At 43.3% G+C, this 13450-nt stretch overlaps 4 protein-coding genes across 4 annotated transcripts; 3 read left to right on the top strand and 1 right to left on the bottom strand.

The window, feature by feature from the left end:
* The first annotated feature begins 526 nt into the window (after positions 1 to 526).
* LOC103996914 (histone H2B) lies at positions 527 to 1297 on the top strand. Its single transcript, XM_009417979.3, has one exon. It carries the CDS (start codon positions 614 to 616, stop codon positions 1085 to 1087), a length of 474 nt encoding a protein of 157 aa, XP_009416254.2. The 5' UTR covers positions 527 to 613; the 3' UTR covers positions 1088 to 1297.
* Positions 1298 to 1742: 445 nt separating this feature from the next.
* On the top strand, positions 1743 to 3097 carry LOC135592468 (actin-depolymerizing factor 7-like). The gene is made up of 3 exons (XM_065081937.1): positions 1743 to 1916; positions 2298 to 2563; positions 2649 to 3097. The coding sequence occupies exons 1-3, from the start codon at positions 1758 to 1760 to the stop codon at positions 2797 to 2799; spliced, it is 576 nt and encodes a 191-aa protein (XP_064938009.1). The 5' UTR covers positions 1743 to 1757; the 3' UTR covers positions 2800 to 3097.
* A 1139-nt stretch (positions 3098 to 4236) lies between these two features.
* On the top strand, positions 4237 to 5380 carry LOC135594468 (UDP-glucosyltransferase 29-like). Its single transcript, XM_065084850.1, has 2 exons — positions 4237 to 5315; positions 5374 to 5380. Exons 1-2 carry the CDS (start codon positions 4237 to 4239, stop codon positions 5378 to 5380), a joined length of 1086 nt encoding a protein of 361 aa, XP_064940922.1.
* A 468-nt stretch (positions 5381 to 5848) lies between these two features.
* LOC135592466 (elongator complex protein 1-like) lies at positions 5849 to 13220 on the bottom strand. Its single transcript, XM_065081936.1, has 6 exons — positions 12873 to 13220; positions 11608 to 11907; positions 8080 to 11168; positions 6694 to 6795; positions 6227 to 6539; positions 5849 to 6154 (listed from the first exon to the last, which is right to left on the bottom strand). The coding sequence occupies exons 1-5, from the start codon at positions 13029 to 13031 to the stop codon at positions 6386 to 6388; spliced, it is 3804 nt and encodes a 1267-aa protein (XP_064938008.1). The 5' UTR covers positions 13032 to 13220; the 3' UTR covers positions 5849 to 6154; positions 6227 to 6385.
* Between the last annotated feature and the right edge of the window lie 230 nt (positions 13221 to 13450).

Below are 13450 nucleotides of genomic sequence, written 5' to 3'. Positions count from 1 at the left end.
TGCTTGTCAACACAAGCATATGACTTTTTCTCCAACTATTAGTTATGTCTTGTGTTATAATAGTCAATCTGTTGCTTGATTATTTTTCAACAATAGTGTTAATTAATTGATTACTCCAATGAGTCCGACTCAAATTGGTCATAATTTTTAATTCATTCCTCTCTCTATCTTTCCTGTTGTTGATAAATATGATAAGGATAGATTATATTATTATTATTATTCTTTATTATTATTATTATGATAATAATAAAGCTCGAAACGGATGGACATTTGACGAAATCGGAATTGGGCTCAGTCTCTTAACGGGCCTAATCCGAGCCCAACTGTGGTCGGATTGCGCTCTTTGTTAGAGCCTCCGGTAGCCCAATTAACGGCTATATAAATCGATGCAATACTCCTGGCCGTCCAGATAACTTCGGCATCGACAAATCCGACGGCCAAAAAATCGACAACTCATGAATCCGGATGCTTCAATCATCCACCAATCGTAGGCATCTCTTCGCTCTTTATAGAGGCTTTCACCCAAAGCTTCTGTCGCAAGTCGACATCGTCCTCTCCCCTCCTCTTTTTTCTAGCTCGTGAATCCCCCTATTCCGCTCGATCGTGCACCCTAATGGCGCCCAAGGCCGAGAAGAAGCCGGCGGAGAAGAAGCCTGCCGCCGCCGAGAAGCCGGCCGTGGATAAGGAGAAGAAGTCTGTGGCCGAGAAGGCCCCAGCTGAGAAGAAGCCCAAGGCCGGGAAGCGCATCCCGTCCTCCAAGGACGGCGCGGGTTCGGCCGGCGACAAGAAAAGGAGGAAGGCGAAGAAGGGGACGGAGACCTACAAGATCTACATCTTCAAGGTGCTCAAGCAGGTCCACCCGGACATCGGCATCTCCAGCAAGGCCATGTCCATCATGAACTCCTTCATCAACGACATCTTCGAGAAGCTCGCCCAGGAGGCCTCCCGCCTCGCCCGCTATAACAAGAAGCCCACCATCACGTCTCGCGAGATCCAGACCTCCGTCCGCCTCGTCCTCCCCGGTGAGCTCGCCAAGCACGCCGTCTCTGAGGGCACCAAGGCCGTCACCAAGTTCACCAGCTCTTGAATGGTGACATGATTCGGATCTGGGAACCTAGGGTTTTCTCCAAACACTCTCTGATTTTTTGTGAGCCTCGTATTTTGTTCTGCTATCCTGATGGAAGATGATTGCTGTTGTAATATACTAGTTTATGATCAAACGAAAAGAGAGGATTCTCATTCAATCGGCAGAGTAAGTTGAGTCTCACTCTGACGTTTGATGATGAGATTGTGTGTATTTCATCTGCTCCAACGTTGTTGCCGTTACATTGGTTGTTTGATGGTGTTGAGTTATGATATACTTGGTTGTATGCTGTAGCCATCGGCGCTGTGTTCGATCGGAGGGGGTCGATCGACGGCCCGTGTTCCTCCAGTGGCGATGGTGGGTGTCAGATGTGTGGACCAATGAGATGGCGGTTTGGTGGTCATAAAAGTAGTGCCGAGACCTGCTTGTAATTACTAGACTATTAAACTATTTTAATTGAAAAACATAATAATAGGTGACAGTGAAAATATTCGACCTCAATTAAGACTCCACATGTGACATCCCAATAAAAAGTTAAAATCATCGAATTTATCACATCTAGTTAGGTAGCCATGAGTCTTTTGTGTTTACTCGAATCGATACCCGAATAGTGATTCATCAAGTTACAGGGGACCCATCTGCATCTTCAGCGGGTATTTATAGAATCGTCGTGATGAGAAGTCCTCAAGAGACCGTAACCGAGCCAACGGAAGACGTAGAGTGTACCCATCTCATTTGGTTTGTGATCCTCCCGAGCCCTCCTTTTTCTCTCGTTCGATTCCTGGATTGTCGCCACCGATCTCTTCGCTGTTACGCCGCCACCCTAGAAATGGTATGCTATTCCTCCTCTCTTTGTCGCCGTTCCGATGCCGGCGGTTGCGGATCCCTGTTCTTGGATCAGTTTCGTCTATGATTCTTGTGTTGTCCGATCCATGATCGATCAACTCGTATTCTGATCGGCTGCTGCTCCTCCGGGGTTTTGTCTGGTTCTTTTCTTGCTGCAATTTGGGGATGGATCTGAGTTCGATTGCGATGATCTGACTTCGTTTATGCTGTTGTCATTTTGGTTTCGCGTTGATCTTTTGGACCAAGTGATGGTTTAGGCATGGATTTGTAGAATGATTCTTTTGGTTGCTCTCAAGCAAGATTCGATTCTGTTAGTTCATGATGCTATCGGTATTGGTATCGCAATTTCCAACATCATATATCGCAGGCAAACGCGGCGTCCGGAATGGCCGTCAATGATGATTGCAAGCTCAAATTCTTGGAGTTGAAGGCCAAAAGAACTTACCGTTTCATAGTATTCAAGATCGACGAGAAGCAGAAGGAAGTGGTCGTGGAGACGGTCGGCGAGCCCTCTTCGAACTACGATGATTTTGCTGCCGCTCTCCCGACCGATGAATGTAGATATGCCATATATGACTTCGATTTCGTGACCGAAGAGAACTGCCAGAAGAGTAAGATCTTTTTTATCGCATGGTAAGTTTTCCTGTTGCATCGAAATGAACGTAACCATCGGGCTGTTGCAGTTGAGATATGACCCCGTATTTTTGTCAATGTGAAGGTCCCCTGATTCCTCGAGAGTGCGCAGTAAGATGCTTTATGCAAGCTCCAAGGACCGATTCAAGGGGGAGTTAGATGGTATCCAGGTCGAACTGCAAGCAACTGATCCTACGGAGATGGGCCTTGACGTCTTTAGAAGCCGTGCAAATTGAGCATCTCCTGCTTACCCGGAGGAGGTATCCCTTCTGCAAACTACTTGATCGAACTGTTCAATAGTTCCAAACGTGCTGCATTGAAATGCAAATATTCATTGACTCTTTTAAGCATCTTTCAAGTCGAGTATATCTTGCTAATCTGTTTCTTGGTTGGACCTATGAGGTAAGTTTCTACTTGTAGCCTGATGTTTACAAAGGCAAAGGTATGTATGTGTTGGCTAGCTGGTTAGACAACACTTGTTGCTTGTTCTAATAATTTTCATTCGAAACTTGGCCCAGATTCATGTTCTTTTTATGCTGATTTCTTATTGATGCTTAAGGGTTTTCAGTGTTTTTGATATATTCGTTCCGAATCTCTCTCGTATTGTTTCCTTTGCTTTCTCATGCATTATACTATATGAAAGATGTTATTATTTTATTGAATTTTCTTGCTCTTGCATTTAAATTTATATACGATAAAGGCAGAATTAGCAGTCTTCTTAGGTTGTCTACGATCTCATTGCAAACCCGAAACATAAAAGTAATTTGTCAGTGTTCCTTTCTTTTAATGTATGTTATAAATTGAAGTCAGTATAAAGAATCATGCTTTCTCCATCCTGCCGAATCAAGTTGGATGCGTGTAGGCTTGATTGGTAGAGTGATATTATGTTTTATAAATAACTGAGGGATGTTTGAGTGAAGACTGCTGGAGAGAGAGACTGAGGGAAGGGAGTTGAGAACATACTGGGTTGGTTTTAGGGGAGATTTAGCAAACAGTTGGCAGTAATTTGTCATAGAGCTCAATGATGGCCCGTGAAGCTCTCTCAAGATGCTGTCCATTGTGTGCAGCAGCAGGATATCACATGATGGCTTTAGTTAGTGCCAGCGAAATCATAGTGTTGCAGATGATTTAAATAAATGACAAAAAGAAGGGACAAAAAAAGACTGGAGGAACTCCGAGCACTTTGGTTTTGGATCGGGAGCGTTGAAGTGACACAGTTCATTTCCTATCCGGAGTGGAGTCTATCTGATTGAGTGCACGATAATTCACCCAGTGATCTTCTAAGAACTCTCCAATCATGTAAAGGAACACAAACAATAATTTCCTGCCTACAGCTTTTAATTATATAGTTCTCATCTCTCCATGACGTTGGCTTTGTACATAATATACAAGGAAATGAATTTGGAGATAGAGATGGAGGTAGGCAACTTTGATAAGGTCGACGCCAGGAAAGCAGCAGTACCTGCATGCGGTGGCTGATACGGTGCCATGCGGTGCATACGTGGCGGCTCGTCAAGTGTGCCAGCAGACTCATGACACTCGCTCTGTTTTCCCACTAGTGTTATTTTATCATCGCCCTCTTCCGGCTTATAAGCCAACCCCCTCCCTCCTTGGATCCGTAGAATAGCTTCTTAAGGAGAAGAATGTCAAGTGACAAGAGTCGCGCTGGGTCTATGGATTCAACAGGCGATCACTACGGCCTTCGCGTGGTCATGCTACCATGGCTCGCCCATGGCCACGCCTCGCCCTTCCTGGAGCTCGCCAAGCGCTTGTCACGCCACGACGTGTTCGTCCACTTCTGCTCCACTCCCGCCAACCTCGTCTCCATGCGCGAACAGTTCGACGCCAATGCCTTCCCTTCCATCCGGCTGGTGGAGCTCCAACTGCCCGCACTCCCCGGTCTCCCGCCTGACCTCCACACCACCAAACACCTCCCGTCCCACCTGATGCCCACCCTCAAGCAGGCCTTCGACCTCGCGGAGCCCGACTTCGGGCTCCTCCTCCAAGCCTTGCACCCCGACCTGCTCATCTACGACTTCCTCCAACCTTGGGCGCCCCTCTCGGCGCACCGCCGCAACATCCCGGCCATCCAGTTCCTCACCACCGCCGCTTCCTCCGCGGCCTTCTTCTGCCACTGCATCAAACGACCGACCGAAGAGTTTCCGTTCCCGGCCATGTCGCTGGGCGTGAAGGAGAACCTGGAACACATTGCCACGATGAACCGGTTTGCCAACGGCATGTCGGACGGGGAGCGCTTCCTCCGCTGCATGGACCGCTCCTCGGGCTTCATCGCCATCAGGACGTTCCGGGAGATCGAGGCCAAGTACATCGACTACTTGTCCTGCGTGCTGGACAAGGAGGTCGTGCCCGTGGGGCCTCTTGTTCCGGACGACGACGACGACGACGACGGTAGCAGCGGGCGGGATCGCCTGACGGACCAGGACCGCGAGACCGAGCGGTCGATCATGTCGTGGCTGGGCGCCAAGGAGAAGTCCTCCGTCGTGCTCGCAACGTTCGGCAGCGAGTACTTCATGTGCAAGGAGGAGATGCGGGAGGTAGCGCGCGGGTTGGAACTCAGCGGGTTGAGCTTTATCTGGGTGGTGAGGTTCCCAAAGGACGGAATCCTCCCCACGGTTGCCGGCGATAGTAGCTCGTGGGCTACTGCTCTGCCGAGCGGTTTTGTGGAGAGGGTCGTGAAGGGGGAAGGCAGGGGATTGGTGGTGGAGGGGTGGGCGCCGCAGAGAAAGATCCTGTCCCACCCAGGCGTGGGCGGCTTCCTCACCCACTGCGGGTGGAGCTCGGTGGTGGAGGCCATGAAGTATGGGGTGCCCATCATCGCGCTCCCGCTGCAGCTGGACCAGCCCCCGAACGCCAAGTTGGTGGAGGAGCTCGGGGTGGGGATGGCGGTAACGAAAGGGAAGGGCGTGCTCGGCGAGTTCGAGGGCGAGGAGGTGGCCAAGGGGATCCGGGACGTGGTGGTCGGCGAGCAAGGGGAGAGCGTGAGGAGGAAGGCGCGGCAGATGGCCCGCGTCATAAGCCGAAGGGACGACGAGGAGATCAAGGTGTTGGTGGAAAAGATGGCGGCGCTTGGCGAGGCGGCGAAGAGAGATGGGAGGGAGGTGATTTGATGAGTGTTCGTGATTCGCAGTAGAAATCACGATGATGTGATGTCAAATGTCCTTTGACTTGGATATCTCCGCAATGTACAAACGTCCTTTGAAACGTTGTTACGATGGCGTCGATATAAACCGTGACAAAATAACGTAACTGTCACATCAGATCACGTTAGAAACGCTTGTTACGATGACGTCTATACAAGCCGTGAAAAAATAACATTACTGTAGCATATTAGTTCATGATGAAAGCCACGGAAAAAAGCTTTCCGATTAAAGAGCATTACAAGACAATTTACAATTAATATGTGGCCAACAAAAGCTATTTAAATCCCCCAAATCCAGAAATTACAACATGATGAGCAACATTGAGAGAGTTGAGATAAGATTTGCCTTTCTGCAGAAAACTTGGGCGACCATTCCAATTCGCTCGCACGACCATAACAGTATCATGTTAGCATTCAAAAAGCTCATGCACCTGCACATATACAACTCTATCAGATACATTCGATCTTGTAAATCTGAACCTTTCATTTCCAATGTCTTTTACCTGCAACGGTGGTAACAGCGCTTTAGATAGCCGAGGAAGAGCCTTTACATACAGAGCTTTCAACCTTTTCATGTAATTTTCTAAGGTATGGGTGTTCTCATCTAACACATCATTTGTCACTGTATCTTCGGCTAGTCTTACAGCTGCCTGCTGAGATATTTAATACGCATCTGCAGCGGATTGAAGCTTACGGGCAATTTCCTCCAAACCAAGCATTATAAGAGTTACAACGAGGGATTTAAGTTCACGTTGGCTGCTCTCAGTGAGGGACATGCCCTTCAAATACTCCACTAGTGCCAGCTCCTCTCCAGGGCTGTACGATGACATGCATTCAATTAGAAATATGAATAGAAATATGAACAGGTCACACCCATTCCTCGAATTGTTATTGATATCTACTATAAAATGGTAATGAAGGAAGTTGAGGAAAATGCAAGTTAGAACAGAAAAAGATTGTAAAACTGCACCTTCCAGGACGAATCTTTCCACCTTTATGTCTTTGATGTCTCATCGCACGAGCCTTACTGGCTTTACTTGAGCTGATGGAAGCACTTGATTCCCTTGCTGTCCTGTTAAGAGTTCCAGCACGTCATTCTTGGTTTGAGTTACAAGTTTATGCCATTTTAAATTTTATGAACAAAACAGAATAAATAGGTAGCTCAACACAAGCAGTAGAGTATATGTACCACAATTATCAAAAGCTACATAAACTCAATACATGATGCAATTAAAAATCAGCGTTGCAAAAAGGCAGGAACAAAATGTTTAACTGCAGGAAACACTTCTGGTCCAAACCGAAGATGCTTTCTAAGACGGTTTAGATTCAAAAATCAAAATTCTGAATGGTAATAAAATGAAGCTGCGGTGTCGATGCAATGAAGCGCACGAAGGGAGCAAACAAATTGCAGAAAAGAACAGTAAGATAAAGTTACTTGTAAATTTAATTTAATTCACACAATATAATTTGGAAAGAGTATACAATCTGGCTCCTCTTTAAGATTTTTCATTTTTTTGGGTTGCTACCACTTCCCAAAGAACCTTTTCTCACAATGACACTCCAAATAACCTTTTTTTTTTCAGATCGAATTTTTTTTACTTTGTATCTTTATTCTGAAAATATTAGCAATTTGCTTGTCAAATAAACCTGAATTCCTCTTGCCATTTGTTACACTGCATGACCTACTTGAATGTAAAAAAGACCTTCAATAAACATGAAAAACCAAGCTCAAATACTCTATATAAGTTAGAAATTTAAGAAGTCATTCTGTTCTGTAGTATAGATGAAAAATGCAAACACATTTTTTTACTTTGTATCTTTATTCTGAAAATATTAGCAATTTGCTTGTCAAATAAACCTGAATTCCTATTGCCATTTGTTACACTGTATGACCTACTTGAATGTAAAAAAGACCTTCAATAAACATGAAAAACCAAGCTCAAATACTCTATATAAGTTAGAAATTTAAGAAGTCATTCTGTTCTGTAGTATAGATGAAAAATGCAAACACATGATTTTTCCTATTATAAAAAAAATAATAGCACTGCATTAATTATAATCACTTCCATCAGATGGATAAGACCAATATACCTTAACTACACACAACTTCAGAATGGAAAATTGCCAGCTTAAAGGATACAAGTTTGTATAGATAACAAATATTCAGTGACATCAAAACACAAGATAAAAAATATATATATATATGTGATGCCATTTCTGTGCAATCATATATGTGTTTTCTTTGATAACCAGTGGAAACAAATGGAAGGTAGAGTTCTAAGAATGATCTTTCCAACAAAATTAATGAACACAAAAATAGAAGGAACAGGTAATAACTTTGCTTTAAAAAGCATACCTTGTGGTGTATGCACTCATTTCGCTGAAAGTAGTGCTGCTTTCTGAAAGAGTATCATAATCAGCATCATTTACGGACCTGTCCTCTGATTGAATCTTAGCTGCAAATAGTATTCTTCTCTGGCGTACAGCTAGATAGCGGGCAGAATATTTCCCTACTTTCTCGAACCCCTCGTTGTATTCAGAGGTCAATGCAGTGGCACATTCTACACATGCATCCTTCACAGGGGTGAGCAAATCCAGCTCTTCTTGCATACAGGCAATTCTGAGAGCCTCTTCCCACTCTCGTGACATTATTAAATAATCAACGGCTCTGGCAAAATCCTTTAAATACTCAAGCGAAATTTTAGCAGCCTCAGCTGGCTTCCCAAGTGCTCGAAATTCTTCACAAAGATCATTTGCTAGTAGTAGAACCTCTCCTTTTCCTAGTTTAAGGAGACCAGCTACTGTAAATACACCTCTCCAATCAGCACAAGCACGATATGCCCTTTGAGCTTTCTGAAGTGATGAGCAACTTAAATAGATCCTAGCAGCATCTTCAAAGCATTTTTCAGCATTAAGATGGTCACCCCATGCCTCTAGGATCTGTAATCTCTTGACAGGGTCAGAAAATAACTGAAGGCCGAGTGGAAAAAGTTCAGGGTTATTCTTCAGAAGGTTCATGCAATCTTCGTAATAATCATCACCTGCCAAGACAATATGTTTTAGTGCGCTCTCATACCTATGCAGTCTTAGATCGATTGTATATCTCATAACAGGAGGGGGCAATTCTTCAAGTCCTTTGAGAAAGGGAAGAAATTCCTTTGGATCTTTTTGTGAGTTTAATGCTACAATGGCAGCAAGGTTAAGATCGTACAAGCCTAAAGCAGCTTCATAAACAGCCTCAGGGTCCGTCAACCATAGCAGATGCTTTAGAGATTCTTCAGCAGAAGGATATGACTTTCGCCTACCATCATCAACCCTCAATAGTTCCAATTCTCGGATTACTTTTATTCTATTCAGTGCTTCCTCCAAAGCTGGAGGTTCACTGCGAGCTAAAGTAGTCAATATACAGAGCTCTCTAGCAGGTTTTTCCGGTATTTGTTCTTCTAGGGCTCTCCGCACAGCTAATAAAACACTAGAAATCTTGCTCTCCATGTGAACACTTTCAGTGTGTCCAGATGTGGTCTCATTGGAAGCAGGCAGTGAAATATAGGCCTTGTAGAGAGTGCTAATCACATTCTCATTCTTGATTGAAGAGACAAACTCTGTTATATGGCCAAGATTATCTACTTGACAGACAAACTCTTTAGCTGATTTAAGAAAAGCTTTCCAGCCATAGTAGTCAACAATGACGTTGAAATCTATCCTATGTCTCCTTACCATGAGCATTGCATCCTTGAACCGCCCTTGAACCAGAGCATTAATGATTGACACAAGAACCAATTTTCTTGGATAGATACATTCTAAGCTACCTCGATTAGTTTGTAGTATGACTGCTGCTTCATCCCCATGAATTACCCCAATCAGTTTTGCACCTCTTTCCCATATACGCACCAAGTCTTTATTTTCCTCTGCATGGTTGTTAGAACTACTGTATCCATCAATTTTTGTTTCTGGATTTCCATGTAAAACATCATCCATGCTGACAATAATTAGAAGATCGTGCTTGGTGGTAAGAAGCAAGTGTGTGACCACTTGCTCAGAAACACTGCAAGTGGTGGAGTAAAATGAGAAACTACTGCAGTTTTTACATAATATTCTCCTCCCAAAATGCAGTCTGCCATTATCATCAAGCCCAAAAATCAAGTGTTTTAAAGTGCCATTATCACGAACAAGGACTGCTTTCATCCAAGGGCATGAGGATGAAAAACCATGCTCAGATTTAAATTCATGAAGATATGAATGTTCAGGTATCATCACATTGGAAGAAGAATACTCCACAACTGATCCTCCATGAAACTGAATAAAGGCTGAAAATTTTTTGTTTGGAATGGGGGCAATAGCGATGATAGGTTCTTCAAAAGACCTTAACTTCGAGATCTTTGCATGCCAACCTGAAGAACTAACTGATTCAGGTACAGAATTCTCAGAACATACAAGTTCAATCTCCTGCAACAAGTAACCATGGGGTTGCTTCTGTTTTTGAGCAAGAACATATTTCCCTAATGATGCTGAACAACTGTGAGATCCCAAAGAAGATACACCAAGCAGAACATGTGAATCCAACCACGTGAGATGCATAAAGGTGTCCAATGCTGAATCAGCTTGACAAGCTTCAATGTTGAATACTTCTCCTTCAAACTGATCCCATAAATCCATCCTAGGAAGCTCCACTACACATAAATCACTGTTAGACAAGCATGCAGCTACATAATTCTTTGAGTTCTTAAAAAAGAAAGAAATATCCTGAACAGCACAAGAAAACTTCAGATTGAAAAGGGACATGGGAGGTGGCACGAGGGAAAGTGAAAGAGGAGTAACTAGCACATTGGAGTTATCAATAACCAATGCTATCGATGTCTCAGTAACAGCAGTTGACCAGAGAAAGTTGTAGGCTATGATCTTTCCACACAGTGTCCAACTAATCAAATGCAATGGCTTTGATGGATCCCAGATATACCTCACTCTGTCTTTCTTTGGATATCTTATGTCTTTCTTTAAGTACCAGTGGTTGTTGCTGAAGGACCAAATTTTGATACTATCATACTCATCACCAATAACAGAAGCAGAAAGCAGGTCAGAATTGCAATTCCATTTTAATATTTCAACTGTTGCTTCCACTGGCCCGTCAATTGGAAAGGAGTTCCTCTCCAATCCATTTTTCTCAAAAAGTACTACCAGAGGACATTTATTTTCATTCTTCCTGTCACATATGGTTGCCACTTTAGCTCCACTTGGCATCCAATCCAAGGATGTTCCCATGAACTTCCTAAACTCTGAAGAAGAATATAAGTCTCCAGATTCACGTTCCCAAACCCTAAGCTTTTGCAAAGAAAAAGAGTCATAAACTCCACTTATGGTAGCATAGAACCTTCCATCTCCTCGCCAAGAAATGGAGCTCTCAAAATGATTGATGGAGTGACTATCCATGTCACTTACATTCACATTCTGGCAAGAAACTTAATCAGAGATATGCACAAAACAAAGAAAGGTATAAGAAAAACTATACGTTATGAAGATCATAAGTACAATTAGATATGTATAGCAATCATGTCTGACTTAAATAGTAGATTAGGTATTATAACCATGTCAAAGCTATGCAATAGATGCCATCTCTTCAGAAAAACAAAAGCCACAACAAAAAGAAGGGAAAAGAAGCCTTGAGTATTGCTATATTCTGAAAGTACATATGTAATATTGAAGAAAAAAAGTTAAAAGTGCAAAAATTTCGTCTGAACAGGAGTCTTGAATTATCAGGTACGTGTGCATGAAGCCAAGTGAATACCAAAGTTGAGGGTAAACACACATATAATCGCCATTTATTGTTAAACAAGTGCCAAAGTTAAGCTAGATGCAATTCGATGTTGAGAAAGAGGGTACAACTTACATCGGAAAGTTGAGGGTCAAGTGGGATTTCATATTGTACTTCCCACTCGTAAGTCATGACTAGTAACTGCCCAGATCCAGAAGTTACAGCCAGAAGAGCTCCATCTGGACTAGAAACAAGACTCTTCACTCCACCCTTTACCTCACCAACAATTTCAGTTGTTTTCATATCGACATTATACAGTAGTAAGCAACCCCCTGAAGATCCCAGTATTAGTGCTTCCTTCTCCATCAGATAATCCATCGCAGTTATGTGGTCCCCAGGTTCTAAAGGTAGTGGCTCGGCTTCTGAAGATGAATCCTAGCAACACAAAAAATGGGAGAGAGAAAGAGAAGTTCATACACTTATGAATCAATGTGCAAATTTAAAATGTCAATATTACAAGAATAATCCCTTGCAATTAATTTTTAGTGTCTTGCCTCCTACCATGGAAGATAGTGGCCAACAAATACTGTATCAAATTTCAATTATGCTCACACAGTCACACAGTTAGAATGCAAGAAACTTAAAAACATAAAAAAGCAAGAAACTAAGGAACTTATAAAAAATATATGAAAGAAAAACCCACCAGCCATCTGGCAATGAAGAATCACTATCTCTAATTAAGTAATTTTAAAGATATTTTAGAATTTTGGTTAGAGGTTTCTGCCTCAATTTTAACTTCAAAAAGTAAAAAAGAAAAAAGCTTCCAGCATTACACCATAAAATGATTCAAAGATGATAGTTGCAAAGCTAACTCACTCAAGAAAATTTCAAAAGCAAAATACAAAAGAACTAATGATAAATTAATCAGAGATAAACCAACTACAAGGTGTGTCAAAATACAAATGAGTGGGTAGCCCACTAAATCGATCACACTACAGATGAAGCACAATGAGCTCCTGCACTAGAATGAAATGAGTACCAATCTTTGAAGTCACCAAATTAAGCAACAAGAGAAGTCTCCACTGGGTTACAGGGTAAAACGAACAGTTTAATCAGGTTCTGTTTTGTAGGATGAACGATGAGCTTCTCGCGTCGGATTGAAATGAATGCAAAAGCATCGATATGTGAAGGTAAAAAAGAAAAATCAAGCAAAAAAGAGAAATATCCGTGAATATCGAGGTTCATTCTCGTTATTCCACCAGCAATATGATGCTTTAGCACATGAACCTGATCGAACGGCTAGAACAAGAGATTTTGTGGACTCCTGTTTTTGCACGGAACAAATTAACACCACTTAATAGAAAAGACTGCAGACGGAAGGGTGTTCGTCAATTGCTTACATGAGACAATGGGAGCTGGAGAGTGTAGACGACATTAGCGGAAGAGGCAAAGAAGACACGGTTGCGCTCGATGTCGAATGCGGAAAGCAGAAGGGTTTCCCCCTCGAACTGCAACTCCAGATCCCGCGAGAACTGCGACGAGAGTTTCAGGTTCTTCATCCCTCCTTCGCTCGTTGGTTGTCCGAAAGCAGTGATCAGATCGGAACCTAGAAACGGGAAAAAGGAAATGGAGGGCGTTTGCTCGGGTTTCGCAAACCGGACGACGGCGGCGGAGCAGCGGAAGATCGCCGCAAGGGTTCACGTAGGGTTTTGTTCTACCACCGAACCCACAGTGATGTCGCGAACTGCTCGTAAGCCCATCAAATATGGGCCTAAATGGAGCCCAATAAGGCTCAAAAGACTCGAGGTCTCGACCTACGCGTACCTTCAACTATTGTTTTCCGGAAACATCAAAGTTTACCTGCCTGTTTATTGGTTCACATGTGGGTTCCACAAGTGAGGCCTCGATAATATGGCTGGTGGTCTAGCAAACGAGTAGGAAGTGTTTTAAATCTGGCCGACGGCTGTTGCGCAGCCAA

The sequence above is a fragment of the Musa acuminata genome, chromosome BXJ1-9 (genome assembly GCF_036884655.1).
Source record: "Musa acuminata AAA Group cultivar baxijiao chromosome BXJ1-9, Cavendish_Baxijiao_AAA, whole genome shotgun sequence".
NCBI lineage: Eukaryota > Viridiplantae > Streptophyta > Magnoliopsida > Zingiberales > Musaceae > Musa > Musa acuminata.
Note: the sequence above shows the minus strand (reverse complement) of the source record. Positions and strands in the feature narration are given on the sequence as shown.

What these genes read in the sequence shown, in the direction of transcription:
- LOC103996914 (XM_009417979.3), top strand. Translation starts at nt 614, where the DNA reads ATGGCGCCCAAGGCCGAGAAGAAGCCGGCGGAGAAGAAGCCTGCCGCC.
- LOC135592468 (XM_065081937.1), top strand. Translation starts at nt 1,758, where the DNA reads ATGAGAAGTCCTCAAGAGACCGTAACCGAGCCAACGGAAGACGTAGAG. An exon ending in ACGCCGCCACCCTAGAAATG is followed by an intron (nt 1,917 to 2,297) that starts GTATGCTATTCC and finishes CATATATCGCAG; the next exon opens with GCAAACGCGGCGTCCGGAAT. An exon ending in AAGATCTTTTTTATCGCATG is followed by an intron (nt 2,564 to 2,648) that starts GTAAGTTTTCCT and finishes GTCAATGTGAAG; the next exon opens with GTCCCCTGATTCCTCGAGAG.
- LOC135594468 (XM_065084850.1), top strand. Translation starts at nt 4,237, where the DNA reads ATGGATTCAACAGGCGATCACTACGGCCTTCGCGTGGTCATGCTACCA.
- LOC135592466 (XM_065081936.1), bottom strand. Translation starts at nt 13,031, where the DNA reads ATGAAGAACCTGAAACTCTCGTCGCAGTTCTCGCGGGATCTGGAGTTG. An exon ending in ATGAGTGCATACACCACAAG is followed by an intron (nt 6,796 to 8,079) that starts GTATGCTTTTTA and finishes AACTCTTAACAG; the next exon opens with GACAGCAAGGGAATCAAGTG. An exon ending in GGAAAGATTCGTCCTGGAAG is followed by an intron (nt 6,540 to 6,693) that starts GTGCAGTTTTAC and finishes GTCATCGTACAG; the next exon opens with CCCTGGAGAGGAGCTGGCAC.